Source organism: Patella vulgata, chromosome 8 (genome assembly GCF_932274485.2).
Source record: "Patella vulgata chromosome 8, xgPatVulg1.2, whole genome shotgun sequence".
NCBI lineage: Eukaryota > Metazoa > Mollusca > Gastropoda > Patellidae > Patella > Patella vulgata.
Genome location: NC_065886.2, coordinates 20039643 through 20060843, shown reverse-complemented (window position 1 = coordinate 20060843; position 21201 = coordinate 20039643). Strand labels below are relative to the sequence as shown.

Genomic DNA, 21201 nt, shown 5'->3' with positions numbered 1-21201 from the left:
TAAGGCAACATGAAAAAAATCAATTTTTACCTTAGATATGTAATATAGTTAAATTACCTTTCAGCTTGAGTCAGATTTCTGGCCTCTTGCATAATTTCTCTTAACAATTTGGTTAAATCATCTGAAAATATCAAGTGTATCATATATCACTTTGAGAATTCCTAATTTTAATAATTTCATTGTTTTTAAAATAAGCTAAATGAATCTGATTAAATCCCTTTGCAAACATAAATTTGGACAATTTACAAAATATTGGTAAATCTTATTAATTGCACAATAAATTTATGATGGAAAATGGCATAAGACTAGAAGGCTACCAGTTTAATCCGTCACCAATCTAGTGTTTGTCTACTTTTCAAAAAAGAAGAAAGAATTCTTAACGAAACACATGAACACTGAAAAATTATCATGCTAAAACATGTAAAACGAAAAATATTTCAATAAATAAACATAGGTTGCCAGGTACCAAAATATATGCCCACCAGCAGCTAAGCCTCTAAGGTGTTTTTCTTACAAAGTAGGAATAACTCTGGAAGTTATTCTTAATTATAGAAAATCAATAGGGTTCATCTGTAAGATTTCGTAACAAAAGGAAATAATTTTCAATTATCAAAAATGAATAGGGTTCTTCTTATCAATAATAGACAACAAATATGTATTTTAGAAACATCAGATCATAAGGGCAAAATCTCAGGAAGTTATTATCGAAATTTGTTGAAATTGAACTTGTGTGTTTTTTCTTTCAAAAGGATAGACAGACAAACAACCTAAATCAATTTCAAAAAGATATATGGATTATTGTAGCATCTACTGTGCTATGTAAACAACAAACAGATGGGCGGACATGGTGATGACAATATAGAACCAGATTAAAATGTGGAAGTATAAAAACAGCAATTTTCTTAAACAATAATGAGCATTACCATACTATGCTCATCATCTGAACATTTTAACAAAAAGTCTCAAATGAGAAAGAGACAACTAACTGTGAACTCAGAACGTGACCAAACTTCCTTTCCAAAATTAAAACCTACTTTCCAAAATTTCTTGGACAATTACACTTGGAGCTTGATTTTTCTGCATATAATGCGACTTGGGCGGGAAGGATGCCAGAAGTTTTCGAAGAGTCTTATTTGGGTTTATATGAAGTTTGCTGATAGATATAACTTTCTTTAAACTGATATCTTTTATAGAAAACTTATGAGACAGCTTGTTATCAGTATCTTCCACAAAAATAGTTAGATTCTGAGCTGACTGTGTTGTCATTGCTTCACTGCTGGCTACACTCGATAGAGTATGGTTTGAGTGCTGTTGATCAAGAAAAGCCAAGTTGAAATCCTCTTGGCTGTCTATGGAAATTGAATCAGTGTCTTGTTTATTATGAATAAACGGTTCACTAAATGACGTTTGTGCTGGTGGATGAGTAGAAATAACATCGGGTAAATCATGGTGACTATCTATACATGCTTCTGATTTACTAGATTTAACATTTAAATCAATTTCTAACTCTGACCACACATCATAATATCTTCTAGGAGCGCTATCATTGTCTGTGAAGTAACACATGGAATTCGGTGTTAATGATATTCGTCTAGTACCTTGATAACTTGCACGGGCTGAAGGCATCGGAGAGGAAAATTCTTCACCAACACTGACATAACTAGGTTCTGTTTTAGGAGAATACATTTTGCTAATACAACTTTCCATGTCGCTATCTGTGGATTTGGTTGGACTTACTCTTGTATCGGATTCCGAATCTGATTCGAGAGGTAAAGATAGTGGATAACCTCGGTAGTTTGAACTGGTTGGCTGGCTGAACCATTTTGTAGATTCATTGTGAATGTCAGGTTTTTGTTTTGTGTAAGGTGATGTCTGTGTTGTGTGTCTGGTATTATCAGTAGATTTTAACTTGGCTAAAACCTTGTATTTTGATTTCTTTCCAGACTTTGCATCAGCTATAAGAGAGTCAGCTATCTTTTCTTGACATTTTAATTGTTTTGCAATGGTTTGTGCAAACTGTATTGAATCCATTTCATTATCCTCTGGGATGTGTAACCGAACATAAGGTGGTCTAAGACTATGAATATTCATACGATACAATCCACATTTTACGTAGGGATAATCATTATGTGCAGTTCCAAATATATACAAATACTCACCTAAGCGTGTAAATAACTTTCTTGCAACATGCAATAAAGCCTGAAATTTGTGAATACATGATATATTAACAATCCATCACCATAAATATATAATATAATACAAGCTTAGACGAGCCTTGATACACTACTACTAATTCTTTAAACAGAGTACCATATTTTTCAGGGTATAGATTGATTTTTTCCGCGGAAGTTAGTCCTCATCTTATACTCTGTTTCGACTTATATATATGAAAGTAAAAAAAAAATCACATCCCAAAAGAAAAAAATTGTCAGTAACCGTCGCTCTACAATGACAAGTGACATCTTCTGCTAAATAATTGCACTCGCGCACGGCAAAGTCAAAGCACATTTGTCATTGTTCGAACTTTTGTTATCGTTTGAAACAAACTACACTATTCCAATCAAAATACCTGTTAATATTTCTAAATATATAAAGCTTGTTTATTTTTTCATTTAAAAACACACCTCCATTGAAAATATAATCATAATCCCTAGAAAATGCCATCAAAATAGAATCTTTTTTCCAACATTTCTCATGTTGAAATAAATTTTCGAATTTCAATCTTTCATAATTCGTTGATATGTTGATTTGCGGAAAACCTTTTTTTTATAAATTATAACTGATTGTTAATCCAAATACAACCTTTCATGTCTTTAAAGTCACATTTACAGTGGAGAGATGTTAGGTGAATGCAAGTATGATTGACCAGCATGAGCTCAAATGTCTGGTTAACAAAGAGTTGGATAAAGTAACAAATTAATTAGAGATGATAATTTTGGACAGTACCTGGAAAAATACAACAATCATTCACAGCCGCACAAGGAACAAGTTCTGAGAAAATTTATTTTCTTTATTTTAAATTTTTTGGAGGCCATACAACAGTGTACCCCTGACTCAGCTATCCTGTCCTGTTCAACTATAAAGACTTACTGACAACTGTTTTAAAGGGTAGGTATCAATTGACAAACACTTGTGGGGCATGCATCACTCAAAATTCTTTTACACAATTTTTTATTGCACAGATATAATTTGCTTGTAATCTGAATTTCAAATTTTTAACATGTGAACTAAAATGTGTACATCTCTTTGAAGTAAGGTTCTAGTAATTACACATGACAATGATGAATATTCTCAGGAAATAATAGTTTGAGTTTATTGTGCTCAGCATAACATTTAATGTTTCATAAGCATGAAATTAAGTGGTTAGAAAGCAGATTATAATACAATATCTTATTGCTATTTGTCAGTAAGCATCGGTAAGCATAGGGAAAGTATTACACAAGCCATTATCAAATGGTCCTCTGTCCAGCACACACGCTGCTTTATCATAATGGAACAAGTCATTGCCAATATGTCAGTTCATCAGTATGTATATTATGTTGCTTTTTTTAAATAGAAGTGAATCATAGATATTTGACATTATCACAATGTATACAACGGACCCATAATTGGTAATATGATATGATGCCTTAAGCCTGTTTTCCATGTTCGCGTTTCCACGTGCATTTTCGCTGGTTACATAGAAACGGTCCCATTACATTTGAATTAGACTGACCAAGATGAAAATGTGTACCGGTACATGAAAAACCGGCCTTACACCTCAAATCTAATTTAAGTTGTGAACTGCATACCTGAGTCTGATTTTTTAATTTTCTTTCGTTTTGGAATGCCAAAGTACTGGTCAATACGGTGGCTGTATACTGAAAACATTTCCTTATAGCTTGTGCATCATCACCACAAAATCTGAAAAAAAATATGTTGTATTGCTCTCAATCTTAACTTTTCAACTTTTTTGCTAAATCCACAATAAAAAGCTAACAAATTTTCTTCCTCAACAACATGCTATTCATTATGTCTAGATGATAATGATTTCAAAAAGCAATAGATCATCATCTAAAAATATAATAAGTCTTTGCCATGAGACAATACATTAATTTAGTGCTTGTATTAATGATTTCGACATCAATACATCCACTTAATAGTTCCTTGTTAATCAAATAGACAGAGATATCATCCTTTTAAATCAAATTAATTAATGAATTTCTCCATCTCTATCTAATTGCTTCATCACTAAATGTTTTCCCCACATTCCAAGTTATTTTATTATTATATTTGTGCTCATATTCTGGTAATAATTATCAACTGTCAGTCATCCAGCCATGTAAAAAAATTACTTGTTTTATTGACACTGAATCCTTTTATTATCAGACACAGGAAATGAAACTAAATGTTTCATATAAAACTTCGCAAAATTCTCCTGAATGATTAAGTGAATAATCTGGTTAAATCTGTATGAAAAACTCAAAGAATATTTTGACATTTAATCCCACCTGTACATTTTAGTTGTATCTCTTAATATGCATCACATACATGTACCATACTAGTACATACATATATACCTTTCATGATATAACTTCTCTGTATGAAATTTTAATCAAAATTAGTATAACTATCCTATAATATTCTGTATAAATTCTCACAAAACCAATTAAGTAAGTCTTGTGGCCTTTTCCATGAAAACATCAACCAAAACATTATGTGGTATTTTTATTGGCTTAAAAAGTTAAAATCCCTGACCGGATTTTAACTTCAAGCTAATAATCAGATTGCATCCTTAATGTATTTTCATTTTTAAAAGTTTTTGTGAATAATTCCCCTGGAATAATTCATTCAATTTCTCTTTTTCCACAGCTTCATAATATCTCGCCGATTGTCCTTTGCGGAGCGGCCATTACTGTTGAAAACAAGCCAATAGTGCGGCTAATGCTCCTGTCGCAATCCCAAAATAAATAGATGACACATTAATTAATTGCACATTCATTTGTTTGAAAAACATTGAGTTATCAAACTGATTATCTATTCTTAGTCTAAGCAGAAAATGTTCACGATTGAACTCTACACTCTAAGTTTTGTCACTCTCCATAAATAAGTTAGAATCAAAGTTATCTTGTCCTAAAGCATCGACTAATGAAATTGCTTAGCTCTGGTTAACTTTAGCGGAAAATGTTAATCATCAAACTCAGTCAAGACAGTCATCTAATGAACATCTACACCGAGTTTAAACATTCTACTGCAATTAAAAGCTGAGTTTTTACGTTCCAAAGACTTGAACAAACAAATTACTTATTACTTAAGAAAAAAGTTTCAGTATCATCACTCTCACCCAATTAGAACCAAAGTTATTGTGTTCTAAATCTAAAGTCTCAACCAATCAAATTGCTTATCTCTGCTTAGCCTTAGTGGAAAATGCTCATAATCGAACACTGTCAAGACATTCACCTAATAAACACCTACACCAAGTTTGAACATTCTACCTCAATTACAAGGAGAGTTATTGTGTCCCAAAAAGTGTGACAAACGGACGGAACCATTTTAATAGAAAAGCGGGGGACAATTACCTGATATAAGCGTTCTAAATCAGTGTTTTAGACCCAGTTGAGTTACCTTGATTTCAGTATCAGAAGACTACTAATTCATTCAGACATTCAACAGATATCACATGAACTAAATACCTCTGATTTCACCATGATGCCCTATAAAGTACCCTTTCTTTACTAACCTATCTGCACCTTTTTTGTTTAGAACACATGCCAGTGCAATAAGATCTTCGCCACCTTTCCGCCGAACAGGAACACAAAGAAATGAGTTAATATTAGTACCAGCAATATCATGCAACTCTTGTCTCTTATCCTGTAAGTAGATAACAAATTATAAGATGTGAATATCATTATAAAATCATTATTATAACATGTGGATCAAAGATTTAAATTCCTCAATATGTAAGCCTAAAAACCCCTTTGACAGTTGTGAAGTCATTTAAATGGCACAGAAAATTTTTGCCATTTTGTAGTAATATGGATGTTGGGATTTGTGCAAAACACATATGTATAATAATATTATGGCCTTGATTAATTATTTTCCATTGTCAAAATATTAGCTATGATATGAGTTTATTTGAAATGCAAATTAAATTGTTTATTGAAATATTGTGAGAAAAACAGGAAAAGGGGTCTAATGCCAAGGGTAAATTCTATGTCTAAAAAAATGCGATAGGAAAGTTACCATTCCATATTTGGCATGAGTGACCAATCACATCATAATTAGCCAATAGAATAATTAATGGCTGTGAATCTGAGAGTAATATAATTAATAGAATGTGCACTCTAGGGTAGACACCAGGTGAATTCTACGACAGGAGAAACCATTGAGGTTCAAGGGACACCATCTGGTTTCAGAATGCCCCGTTAAGTCATAGGAGAGCCATATGAGTAGTGGGATCCGTCAGTAAACTCGTTCTACAGACTGGTGGGGTTGAGAGAGTAGAGAATGACTTTATTATAAATGTATGCTTTTAACTATGTATCCTGCTTGATATAAAACTGTAGAAAACATACTTTTGTTTCTATCATACGATATTTTGGGACTGATAAGTGGGATGTCAGAATGACATTTAAAGATACACAACGTGAGATGTTAAAGAAAAATTTAAAGATACGTCCTAACCAGTTAAAGAATTACAAATGCAACCAGATCCAGGGCTGTTCCAAGATATGTAGTAAGAAGAGTGAGATGGGGTTCAACGACCACTCGACACAAACTAGGTCATTTCGGGACTAACATATGGTTCTATTTTATTTCAACAATTCGCATGCGCATAGGGGTGTTTAGCAGTGGGAGGAAACCGGAGAAAACCTGGAGAAAACCCACGAGGTTGGACAGTCGACCCTACTCCTTGTCACGTACAACCTGGGAATCAAAACCATGCTATTTGAAGCAATGATATCCATACGCCGGATGTGGCGACCGCTTTTGAGTGCATGTCCGCTTTCGAAATCTGACAGACAACCCATGGTACTACAATTTACACAATCATAGTGGATGTAACAGACCCCTAGATATTTTGAGTTTTGGAGCAAATTTTGATTTTGGTTCTAGAAAGTTACTGAACTTTTCTTATCTTTGCAACATCAAATTAAAACTCCACTTAGTTTTTCAATAAAACTATTTTAAGAGACAAATCCATCCAAACTTAATATTTTTTAAAATAGCTTGCCAGGTGAGGTAAAATACGTCAATCAGCAACTTCATCTCATGACATTTGTCAAGGGGCCATAACTCTTGAACAAATTTGGAAAAATTGTTCAAAATTAACCCGACCACTAGTCCTAGTAAAAAATTTAATAAACATTGGTGACAAACTGAGCTGAGTGTCGACAGTCTGAATTACTTTTATGAAAATCTTCAAAATTGATTGGGACCATCTTCACCCAAATATATATAATATATATTATGTTTTCGATGAAAATCGGTGACAACAGTAAGGGTAAATAGAAAGACGGACAAAGGTTATGACAATATACAACCACAGTAAAGTGTGGGCATATACAAATAGCTAAAAACAGAACTATATTTCAGACTTGTGCAGAAGCAAGCATGCAGCTAATGGGACTAAAAACTAGACATGGATATATGTATAAATAAAAGAAGTTACTTTTAATAAAAATGAACAGTTCTTTGAAAAAAAAAAAGAAAAAAAAAGAAAGAAGAGTAGTTCCTTTTTAATTGACCAATCAAATTCATGTAAAGCAATATCTCCTAAGGATATGCCATTAAAAACTATATATATTGGTATTGTTTGAACAGTAAACGTTGTAGAATCATTCACTTTTAAGTTTTCATGAAACACCTGAGCTGCCAAACACACCCTGCGTCTTATCTAAATCTAAGCATGCGCCTAATCCAACGAGGAATACAGTAATTTTGTAACATTTTTTACACCTTTAAAATATATGTCAGAAACCTTATTTCAGAAAAATTGTGTTTAGATGTCCTGCTGGTAGAAAAAATAGAAAAGAAGTCGATAGTCTGACGGTGTATAAAAATCAATGAGGTGTCTGAACAGTGTAAATAACTAATCAAAAGTCTTGTGTCTTGGCAAGTGAGTATTTTGTCGACATGATCGTCCTGACTATAAAATAGCAGACAATCAATAATAGAGGAGTGTGACCTGGCCATCATAATCAATATTAGAGGAGTGTGACCTGGCCATCATGTAGGATAGTCAAATCAATCTGAACAAATCATACATGTTGTTGAAGGGTCACTCCAGCCAACCTCTAACATCTCCATTTTGTCGTTATATCATACTTCAATGTCTAAATTCCATTTATAGATTGATTGCGCAAAATTCATAGTAATTTTTTTTTTTTTTTTTAAATTGGTAGTTTTTACTTGATTTAAATTATATATAGGGAGTGATGGAATTGGATATAAAGTGAGTTTGTAGTTTCTGGTACTTGGAATAAAAGAAAGCTTCAATAACTTTAGTACATTTTTTTATTAAATGAAATGAAATGGGGTGTTTAACTTCCTACAGATATGGGTGATCAATTATCTTAAAGATAGGTTGCCAGGCAACGAAACATACGCCCACAGCAGCTAAATCGTCCAAGCGGTCGACAAGGCTTGTCGCATATTTATTCCTTTGTAGGTAATTGGGGGCCTTTACAAGACAGTTCCATACAGATCAGATTATAAATTTTGTCGTTTGAGGGTTTACAAGGTTCTACAAACTGAAGGGTCTCAACTCTGGAAGAAATCTACAGAAACTGTTGAAATTTGACAGGCTTTTTCGTTTTACTAATTTAAATAATGCATATAAATTTCATATAGATCACATGATCACTTTTGTCATTCAAACGTTTACAAAGTGTTCACAATCACCATAACTCTAGAAATTATTGACGGAAATTGCTGAAATTCAATAGACCTCTGTTTCACAAATTTAAATGATGCATATAAATTTCACACGTATCGGATGATAACTTTCATCAATCGAGCCTTAACAAGGTTTAACAAAGTGAAACAAGGGCCATAACTCTAGACGTAATAAACGGAAATTGCTGAAATTCAATAGGCTTCTTCATTACACTAATTTAAATCATGCATATAAATTGCACAAAGATTGAGTGATAACTTTTGGCGTTAACAATGTACACACAAGGTTCAACAAAGTGAAACAAGGGCCATAACTCTAGACGTAATAAACGGAAATTATTGAAATTAAATAGGCTTCTTCATCTCACTGATGTAAACAACATATATCAATTTTAAAACAATTGGATGATAACTTTTGGCGTTAAAGCATTCACAAGAAATTGTGGACGATGGACGGACGGCAATATACGTCCACATTTCAATGTGGGCGTATAAAAAATAAAAAAGGGCATATAACATTATTGATGTTTCTGTTGACATCCTAAACTGGTGTTTAACCCAGTTAAGAATTTTAAAATCTAAATGAAGTGATTTTGTTTAGCAGTCAGAGAAAAACACTGTTTATATAAAGGTACACAACTATTAAGGTACAATATTTGAAACCACAAAATGCCTATGAATTATGAACAACTTTGCAAGATTTTAGTGCCATACTCTTGACTTATTAAAGACATTATTGAAGACATAATTTTTCCTAATCATTACAATGATTAGAATTTTATAATAGTGTCAATGTTGACATACCAGTATCAATAAATACCAGGCAACAAATCGATCGAATAGTTCATACATTTTGTGACAAATGAATCTTTAAGTATACAGAAAGCAAATTTTTTATAGCTTTCTGCATATCAATGGTACATACATTGACAAGATTCTGTGACATAATCATGGGCAACAACACTATAAGATATTGTTATGCATCGCAATAATCAAAACACATAACATGACTTTTGCAGATAAAGCATTCACAAAGTTTCTACAAAGTGAGCTAGGAAGATGATTCCTTTAGTAATTAACGGAAATTGTTGTTTAACTTTAATAGGCTTCTTCATGTCACCAATCTTAACCATGCATATTTCAAACAGACTGGAAACCAAGTAACAGTATTTTGATACAACAAACAGAATGACACAGTTTTACAGTATTTACAATTGTTGGAATAAATCAATCAAGTAGAACTGCATTGTGTACAATACATCACAGAAGTAAATTAATTTCCCCTTGTTTCAAGTCAGTGAGACATTTAGTAAACAGAATAAATTGTTTGCACTGTCTACTGTTAATTAACCATGTCTTCACTCAACATAGACATCATGCAAACCATGATCAATTAAATAAATAGTATTACATTAATTACTTTTTTTTCTCAATAATCTAACTATCTAAAGGTTCTATCTTTTGTGAACAGAAAAAATATACTAAAGTCAAACTGACTGAATGATCAGGGCCCTAGAAAATGATTATTATTGTATTTCAGTCTAAGCCAAGTGGTTTCCAAATGAATGCCTTTAGTTTAAAAGTATTATAATGGCCCTCTATTTCAATATAATGATGAATGGACTTTATACAACTTATAAAATTATATACTTAAAGGACAATATTATTGGTGTCAGCCTCGGCGTGATGGAACTGGTTAAACATGTTCCAAAAACAATTTTAACACAGAGATCATTGCTATGATAGAGCTATGATAGATGCGCAACGAAGATCTGAAGAAATGGAAGTGACGAAAGCAAAAGGAAAACCAGAGTTATCCTTCTATATAACTGACTGAAGTAATGGGCGATAACAGATACACAGGTGAATTTCTCCTCACTGATAATTCCTTCGAAGACCGAAATTTTTATATGAGATTGCGAGAGGATATCTGACAATTTATAAAAAGAATTGATTGTCACTAGATAAGAGACACCCCCACACCCACCAAAAAATAGAAAAAGTCTGTGCATTACCATGCTTTTATTAGGTATAGAACGAATAAAAACAAGAGAATGCACAAGCTATTTCTATTTTTCTCATTTTCTCTTATCTAGTGACATTCAATTATTTTTGGGGATTGTCAGATATCCTCTAATAGTCTCATGTCAAACAACATCTTTTGGTCTTCGAAAATATTATGAGTGAGCAGAAATCATGTAGAAGGATAACTTGTGATTTATTTTTACTTTTGTCACATTCATTTCTTCAAATCTTCGTTACGCATCTATTGTGTAGCAATAATATCTTGTGTTAAAATTATATCTGGAACATGTGTAACCAGTTCTATAACATATGTGATAATGGCTGACACCAATATTGTCTTTAAGTATATAATTTATAATAAGTGGTATCAAGTCCATTTATCATTATATTAAAGATCAATTAATGTGGCTTGCTTTAACTAAAAGAAAGAAAATATATTCTGAATCAGACAACCACCAATACAGTTGATAAAAAATAAGTTTACTGACATCACCAGGCAAAAACAATAGATCTCTTTCAACTAAAGTTTTTTATTTGTTACTGAACAAGCTTTAATTATTTTATTCAAAGCAATTAATTAAATATGTCAGCATGTATGGTAGCTTCAAATGTATCACAATGATGGTCCTCAAATTTCTATTTTCTTTCAATTTTGTAGCTGTTGATATCAAGCCTCATTATTAACTGAGAGATGGAAGATCGACAAAATGTTAAACAAATATACTTATATTAATGATGTGTGCTTTTCATGTTCGCGTGTGTTGCGTAAAAAATATAATTCTATTTAAGAACAAATTTTCTCAAGGTCAATAAATATTCCGCACACATGCATGACTGACAATATTTGTTAGTATTTCTGCAATATTCAAATAAGTTTTCGAACTGGCTGAACTAGCCTGAGATTCATTAATTAGCAATAGGCATTCTCAAATCACAATTAAGTGGTCCTGCTGGAAATCCAGTTAAATCGACTAATGTATAATGTGGGAATACTGACTGTACTATGCATTATTTAAATTTATTAATTTGTTGTTACAACAGAATGTTTCGAGATTAGCGATCTAAAAAGATATTACAAATGAACAACTGGTACACAGAAGACAATCTACTTGCAAGGCAAACTATTGATCTTGTTCTTGTTATTCAATTCCAATATGTTGTAAGAAATACTACAAACATTTTATCATTACCTTTGGAAGGTCATCCAAGTTAATAGGTTTTTTCCTCTCTAAAGCAGGAGCAAAACAACTTGTTTGTCCCTATAAAAGATAAGGTAATAAATTACAATTTTCAAATAACCACATAATCCTTAAACTTATTATGATACATACACTCAAGGTCAGCAGACATATTTTAATGTCACTGATTATTCTGCCAACACAAACTATCTCCTTTAAATTAATTTCTGAGGAGTTTGTCTGGGTTATAATATAATATTTAACCTGAATATCTTAAACGATCAATCTAAAACAATATACAATCCACAGAATATGTAGTAAAAATACATTCTTGTAATTCCCACGTACAGCAACGTACAAGAAATCTTTCTTTATTATGTTTCACAATATATTCCCATACCATAACAGAACAAGGAAATCTCATAAGATTAACATATAATTAAGTAGCTTAGGCTGACCTTAAAAATATCTTTGTTTCGCCTAACGCGACCGACTAACTAAAACCACCCCCGACTTAAATTATTTTATTGCACTTTTCCGCGATCTTTTTATTTTATTTTGTGTGTTAACCTGAAATATATCACGAGAGTTATTTCCCTTTATTATGGCTATGGTTTGATTCATTATTGAAACTGGTTGATCAAGACGAAAGCGTCATAGGTGTCGCTTCTCAACAAAATGGTTGCAGACGAAAGCACGTCCATTCCCACGAAATGATTCTGCCTCTATGTCTGTGGGGCGTTGTTTTAAACATGACGACGATATTTTCAATATCCGTTTTCGAGAAAAATAAAGGCACAACCCGCACGATCGTTAAAAACGCGTTGAGGGAGTTTCAAACGTGAGTTTGTCGCAATTTGTGTGCGAGTCGTGCATCAAGAAAAATCCCGATGCCGATGTCATTGATTTGTTTGCCAATAAAAGAAGACGAATGTTTGCACCCGGAAAATTATCAAGCTGTCAAATTAGCTCTTAAAAAAAAAATCTGAAAAAAACCCGACCTACCGACCCTTCTCCTCGATTGTGGGTCGGGTTTGGTGAAACAAAGATATTTTTAAGGTCAGCCTTAGCAACAAATCATATGCCTATCGGTAGCTACACATCATCAAAGCCACGATAAATTCATAATTGTGGTCCCTATAGAGTGTTAACAAGCCTTCTTGAATCAAGGGAAGTAACACCAAAATTACTTGTTAAAAATGGTAGAAAATTTACAAGTGTTTTTCCTTTCAATAAGATAATTAGTCGATCAAAATTGTCCCATGATAAATTTGACATCCATGAGTGATTGATAGAAATCCTTCCAAATCAATCTAGGTTGATATAAGATCATCAACATATTAAAATCTCGATAATAGCAGTTTCTACAGTGTTAGGAAGACCAATCTGATTTAAACACAGATCCTATTTCAGTGCTTTCTTTATACAAGTTCAAATTTATTTTTTACTCATTTTCACTACATCAGGATCTTGGTTAAATAACCTGTGTTCTGGTTGATGTGAGGGATTAGTAGAGTTCTTGTTGTCTGGCTCCTGGAACTGAGGGTAGACATACGCAGCGACAGAAAACAAAATTAAAGTTGTATTTCCAAATAGCTACTTGAAAAACCAATGCTGACTGGTTAATTGAATGACTAATGTTATAGGGTTGTAAGCTATCCATCTGCCCCCTGATGTGACCTCCAACTACAAACGTTTAGATCTTTGTGTAGTGGAGGCCATCTAAAGTATAACAAAACGAAACTAAATATAGATCTGGGGCCTGTTTCACGAAATTTTAACTAAGATAAAATCCAAATGTTAGTAATTTGATTGGATAATATTAGATTGATTTTAGTGCTTAACCAATCAAAATTGAAGTATCAACTAAAATTTGGATTTTATAGTTAAGATTTTGAGAAACAGGGCCTTGTATGTTAATCAGATTGTAGGAAGAAGACCAACAGGTCAAAGACAATATATGACTACATTAAACCTCTCACTCAATACTTTTCAAAATATTCAAAATTAAAAACACTAGTTAGAGAGAGAGAGAGAAATGGGGTTTAACGTCCACTCGACACAAACTAGGTCATTTCGGGACTAACATGGTTTAATTTTATTTACATAATTCGCTTGCGCGTAGGGGTCTTTAGCAGTGGGAGGAAACCGGAGGACCCGGAGAAAACCCACGAGGTTGGACAGGCGAACACTAGTTAGAATTCAATATTGGCCCATTTCAATTAATATTGGTGTTGTTATCATGCCGTGAAAATATGGTATCCTAATAACCAATATTAATACAAAGTGAACATTTTAAAGTCAGTACACAAGTCGTGTATTCTATAGTTTCAGGCACCGTTTGTTAAGAACAAAAAACCAGCGTCTGCCAGGCAGGATACGCCCACATTTTGCAAGAGATGGATAGAGAACAAGCTAAAACAAAAAGCGATTTTTGGTGCAATCAAGGGCCATAATTCAGGATGTTACGATCCAATATGTGCGAATATCAACAGGAACCAAGATCTTTGGGTTATAAAGATATACTTCAAGTTTCATCAAAATCGGATCAAAATTGTGACTTCTAAAGGGTCCACAACCTTGATATACCATATATTTAGACTATTTGCATACAGTGCGAGGGGTGGCCATTCTGTCCAGCAGTTTGGTTCCGATTTTCAAGAAATTCGAACTCAACCATCATTAGGTTGTAACGGTGATATATTCAAACGGATAATAATTGTGACCTCTAGAGGGACCACAAGCTAAAAATGCGATTTTTCATACAATCAAGGGCCATAATTCAGGAAGTTACGATCTGATATGTGCAAATATCGAAAGGAACCAAGATCTTTGGGTTATAAACATGCATTTTAAGTTTCACCAAAACCAGATGAAAATTGTGACCTCTAGAGTGTCCACAAGCTAAAAACGTGATTTTTCGTACAATCAGGGGTCATAATCCATGAAGTTATGGTCCGATATATGCCAATATCGAAAGGAACTGAGATCTTTGAGAGATAGACCTATATTTTAAGTTTGGTAAAATCAAATAAAAATTGTGACCTGTAGAGTGTCCATAAACAAATTGTGGACGGACTGATGGACAAGGGTGACGACAATATACGTCCACATGAAAATGTAGGCGTATAAAAACCATATCCTACAAGACAATGCAGAAGTAATCATAGTGTCTGATTAAAAAAAAAAAAAAAATTAAAATGTACTTAGCAGGCGTAAACAACTGCTGTTCTAATTGGACTGTTCACGTATTTCACCAAATATGATAGATTAGAAATTACAATAACTTTGTTAAAATTGAATATAAATCACTTCATATACATTCATATTACATTAATATGTGCTTTTAGACCAATTTTCGCTTATATTAATGTTCCACTGAATAGAGCCATACACTTTTTTTTAAAGTCTACACATAAAATTTCTAAAAAAGAAAATAAGTATACATGATTTATATAGTATAAATGTCAAAACTGAAATCAAATCAGAAAGCTGATCAAGACTTTTAATCTTTTCTCAAATGCTCAGTTGAAAGACACAAAAAGTGCCTGAATATGACAGTACAATATAACACAGAATACATCTTGTCTCACACTGGAAATCAATAAACTCTAATTTTGAAGTGGTTGAATTTTCACAACCTCCTATCGATTTGTTCCATACAGACAGATGGGAAAATTTAATAAAATTATGCATTGTGAAGCAAGTCGCTGTTTTATGAAATATCATGATAGTTGAAGAAACCGTAGCTTGTTCAATGTAGATATGCAGTACCCAAGATCGTGAAACACATCGTTTTTACTTGAACTGTCCTTAAACCAACACTATAGTACTATACAATAGTCATTATTTTTAGAACTGAGTTGACAAAAAATATTCTGTACAGCATTTTTTACTTGAGAGCTGGTGACTGAATTTGAGTTAAAAGAAAAGGAAAAAAATGAAACTTTGCTCCATACTAATACAAACAAGATAAATGGCAATTTCTCAAGGTTAACAAAGAAGCATTATATTTTTCACCCCAGTGCAAGAGTATATATGGCCAAATGGTAATGAATTTGGAAATAATCCCCATAATAGTACATCAGGTTTAGGAAAAACTACTTGCCGGAAATCGGAATTCTTCCTGTAAGACTTTACTTCCCACAACCTGAAATATAAATAAAGCAGATTCTAAATATAAATTGGTGTTATGCATGTTGTAAAGTATGCTTATTCCTTTTTAAAACACTGGATACCAATTGCTAGCAGCAGCCAACTGATTGGTGATGTTCATGTTGTATAGTTTAATGGTCAATTAGCGTTATTAACTTTGATAGATTTAATTTAGATATTGTCCTTTTTCTTGCTAAAATAAAATGCATCGTTTTATTGTCACTTGCTTGTTACTGTAAGATTGTCTTTCATAAGACCTTGTCAAGGTCACTCAGCAATATTTATGCACAAAGGTATTTAATCTCCTAATTTTATCCATATACTTGGAATCAAAAAGCACAATTTTAAGATATATTATTTGATTGGAATAGTTTCTGGTTGAACTTCCCATACAATAAATATATTTATTACTAAATTTACATATTTTCCTTCAACAAAATTTTTGTGATTTAAACCAATCTACATAAATGAAGTCACAAATAGGTCTATAACATCTAAATTGAGCAATCCCAAGATTTATTCTTGTTGATCTAGATTTAGACCACTTATTTCCCTCATTGTGTCTTAAACATGTAATTATAGATCATGGAGTGAGTTACTGAAATACCAAGTTTATTCCAGTTACCATCTAGATAGCTGCATAGCCAGTCAATTTCTATACTTGGACAAAAAAGGGTTTGCTTCCACTAACTAACCCTTTATCATATCATTGATTTACACTACTCAATAACAACATCAAGTCTTTTCCATGGAGTTCAGTGAAGTGATGAAAGTGCTTTTTATTGACGAGTTAAGAAGTGTAATTTAGCTGCCTAATCCGTGACAAGTCTACTGTTACCACTATAATTGATGAGTAATTAAATGAAAGCAATTAGAAACGCTGGATATGGAAAACATGATTATAGTGCGGACTATTTGAGATATAGATGGGTTTCCTGTACGACAGTGAACTTCAAACATCATCATCTGGTCAATACAAATTTACTCTTAACTTGAGCACCCTACTTCTTACAATCTATCTCCAAATAAAATTTCCCAAAATAGCCATTGATTATGGTTACCACAATATTTCTTTTTTTAACAAAAGCTATATTTTTGAAAATTGGTTTACTTAAGAAACTGGTATTCAAGAGATTTGTTTTTTGTGTTCTTATTTATTCTGAAAAATATTATAAATATATGATCAGGGTTCGAAATTAACATTTCAGAGTGTTTGTCCAGCATAATTAGGTATGAATTTTATCAGTCTGTAATTTGACATATTTGAACCTGGTGATACAAATATAACTAGGGGTGATGATTTTCCGTGATCGCGGAAAAAACGCGGAAATCGTGGAATTGTCCACTCAAAACGGAATTTGAAATCTCACACGGAAAAAGACGGAAAAGCCGATATTTGCTGATACTAAACACAAACTCAAAATAATTTTGCAGTTATCAAAGTATTTCATCTTTTTATTCATAAAAATCGGAAATATTGAATGATATCGCGTGGTTTTGTTACTGTCTATTTTAGTATTTCGCTACTTTCATTTCATCATTTCATTTAGGAATCATAATTTTAATCGAAACGAAAACCCGTCTTTCATGTATCCCATTATAAAATTACTCTGTAGTTTAACTTGAATTAAACATTGTAATGTATATATATGTCTTAAAAAAAACTTCTGTCACTTCATAAAAGTAAAAATCGTTTCATTTACTTCTTATTTTACTGCCGGGCTCGTGACTCGTGTTTATCCGCATTAACCACGTGACATCAGAAATATACCGTAGCCTTGTGAATCCAGCCCTTATTCTCGAAGAAACGGTAGTAACTACGAAGATGTCTGGATAAATCGCGACTACACCTAGCAGCTGAGAAAAATGGCTTTGTCTGCTAAAAAGATGAAACGAGTTCACAAGATGTAATTTTCTGTTATTTAATTCGGGAAACAGGTTTAAAGAATAACTAGTTATTGAACATTACAAGTCATTCACAATTCAACATTTGTTATCATTGGTTTAAAATGATCCGTTTTGTAATAAAAGGCATTTTAAGATGTTTTATTCATTTATTCATAAAATAACATTTTATCTCGAAAAAACGAAATATGGTCAGCTCTGAAACGGAAAATAACGGAATTAAAAATACTTAAAACGGAATTTGCTATTTTCTGAAACGGAAAATCATCACCCCTATATAACTGAAAAAGTTTTACAGGTTTATATACTGAGACACAATGAAAAAGCACCACTTCATGGGGTAAAAAACATGGCTTTCAAAAAACTATGATCAGTACAGCTCCTACAGTTCTGTGGAAGATGCAATGCTTGAACACAGGAATGTGTAACTACCTTAACTCAAAAGTACCAGAGTCAATTGTAGCAGAATTAATTGCCAAAAGAGTGGAGAAGGGTCTTAAAAAAGCAGAGGATTTATTTCCTCCATGCAGTGATAGTGCATGGCTTGTGAGCTCCTAGGTGGAGAGTAGTGAACACATTTGTTTTCTGACTTTTGATTTTTACCCCTTGTACATTGTACAATTGTTATGGTCTACATGGGGGGCTGTAATATCCAGCCTACAAATTACAATCACGCAAAAAAAAAAAAAATCACATTTCAGCTGCATTTATGTCTTGCCAGCATTTCCAGTCAATACAGTGGTGCATTTTCATCGTGTCACAGTTCAGTGACAGTACATAATTCCTTTTATTAGAGGGTTATTTATAATAAAGCCACTGTATATAGTATTTTGGAGTTATTGAACCTTTGTGTATATTTCATTTAGATATGTCTCGACTGAATGGTTGAAATTTTGTTTTTGAGAAGTAAGTGAAATTCTGACTAAAAATATTCAGAATATTTCATTCAAAAGTGGACTGGCTGCCATATATATTCTGGGCCAGGCATCTTGAACAGCATAAAGAGAAGCCCTGTGTTATCACTCAAGAATAATTTGGTCGGCTATATCAGAACGCAAAAGTATTTGCTTTCATCATTATGTTGTTGAAATCAAATCTGTGAGCACAGCAGATGTGTGTCACTTCAACCTGTAAATTTGCCAGAACCAAAAAAGATTTTCTATAGAAAGAAATATCAATAAAATATAGTTGTCTAATGTGGCTGTCACTCAATTAACTAAAGGAATCACCTAAAAAGAAATCTCATATTTTTCCAAACATAGCAACAGTTTCTATTGAAGTTGTGCTGTATAAATTAATGTTTAGAATGGGAGAGGCTTCGAATCATCTTGTCTAAATCATTTCACGGCTACCTCTGACATTTTCCAACCAAACATAAAACTGTGAAGAAAATTACAATGTGTCCGTTAGTGGGGCTTGTTTTATTGCTCGCGAAGCCTGCCTAGCTCTTCTCGATAATCAATAAAGAAGCCGAAGTTTGTCTCATACACACACCAAGAGTAATTTACAAATGGTCTGAACTGATATTTTCAGACACAATATCTAAGGATTTTTCATTTCTCACTGCATAAAAAAACAAACTATTTTTCTTGTATTTTGGGGAGGTTAAGAAATATTAATCTTTCAAAATAACTTTTAGAGGGAATTCAAAGCTTTGCAATAATATTTTACCACAAAGCTTGAACATAACCGTGAATAATAATAACCATTACTTATGTTTGAATCACCAAACAAACAAAAATATACACAAAAGTCAATTATAGGATTTGATCAATATCAAACATAATGTGAATTTAAATTAAAGACAAACATTTGACGTCTTAAATTCAAAACAACAAACTTTTGTGTATTGCAATTGAAAGATACTGCCATTACGACTTGAACCACATTTGTGGGAATTTAAGGGGGTGGGGGGGGGAATTTTTTGCTATTAGTTATAACCATTGACCTCTTGCTAGAGCATGCTATAAATAAAGCCATGCTACTCAAAATTTACTTGTTGAGAAAAAGTATTTCTTTACTATTTAATTTATTGTGATCTTGTTAATTACTAAGTCTATAATCATATTTTTTGGGGTCCATGAGAAATATCAAGTTTTCAGTTACCGGTAAACACAGGTTGCCAGGCAATGAAATATATGCCCACAGCATCTAAGAGCTGTTCTTTATAATTAGGAACATGTTTGTCCAATTCCTTTGTTCACACTATTGTCACCCTTTATGCAATGGATATAACTGAGTACAAACCTGACAGAATAATTCCTGTGTGTCTGGGACAACCAGTAATAAAAATGCACTCTGTGCCTGCGTTCGTTGTTGCAACTGTAAAATAAATAGAGTTTTATTACTCATTAATGATTGTGGGGGGGGGGGGGATAGCCCAATGGTTAGCACGTCCGCGTTTTATCATAAGGCTTGTCATTGAGTCAACTGGCGGTGTTTCGATTCCCCTGTTGTATGTAACAAGGAGTAGGGTCGCCTGACTGACCTCATGGGTTTTCTCCGCGGGTCCTCCCACTGCTAAAGACCCCTATGCGCAAGCGAATTATTGAAATAAGGTTGAACCAAATGTTGGTCCCACTCAATTGTAATTATGTCAATTCGGAACGTTCCGGATTGACAATCGAGCATCCCCACAGCTTTCATCAGAATGCATACATGGATTGAACACAGCTCTGAATAGGTGATAAACGAGATACAGAATATAGATCAATTCTGTACAGAAGTTGTACAATAAGTTTAAATTACTGTTGAGGTTAAATTTTCATAATGAGGGCAACCCAAATTTTTTCAAATATACCATTTGAATACCCTGTCAATTCTATCCATTATCTATTTCATTATGTTTTATTTAAATTAAGTAGAAGTGTATGTTTTTGGAAAATATAAAAGTTTGACTATTTGTAACAAATCGGTACAACAAATATGCACCGGTAACCGAGTATAAATTAATATTTTCACAGAGAATTTAACTCTTTTCACTTACATATTTAATAACTTTAATCTGTAATGAGGCAGCATCTTGATCATATAATTCACCTGAAAAAAGAGATTTATGCAC

At 32.8% G+C, this 21201-nt stretch overlaps 1 protein-coding gene across 5 annotated transcripts in view; it reads right to left on the bottom strand.

Annotated features, from left to right (window-relative positions):
- The window catches only part of LOC126830839 (cGMP-dependent 3',5'-cyclic phosphodiesterase), a 157536-nt gene that overhangs the window by 17539 nt on the left and 118796 nt on the right, over nt 1-21201 (bottom strand). For all 5 annotated transcript variants that reach the window (XM_050561274.2, XM_050561273.2, XM_050561275.2 and 2 more), the window contains 8 exons: nt 21127-21179; nt 20388-20462; nt 16189-16230; nt 12093-12161; nt 5720-5850; nt 3792-3903; nt 2160-2199; nt 58-121 (listed from right to left, as the gene is read on the bottom strand). In XM_050561274.2, coding sequence (XP_050417231.1) covers nt 58-121; nt 2160-2199; nt 3792-3903; nt 5720-5850; nt 12093-12161; nt 16189-16230; nt 20388-20462; nt 21127-21179 — 586 coding nt within the window. The remainder of the gene's footprint in view (nt 1-57; nt 122-2159; nt 2200-3791; nt 3904-5719; nt 5851-12092; nt 12162-16188; nt 16231-20387; nt 20463-21126; nt 21180-21201) is intronic.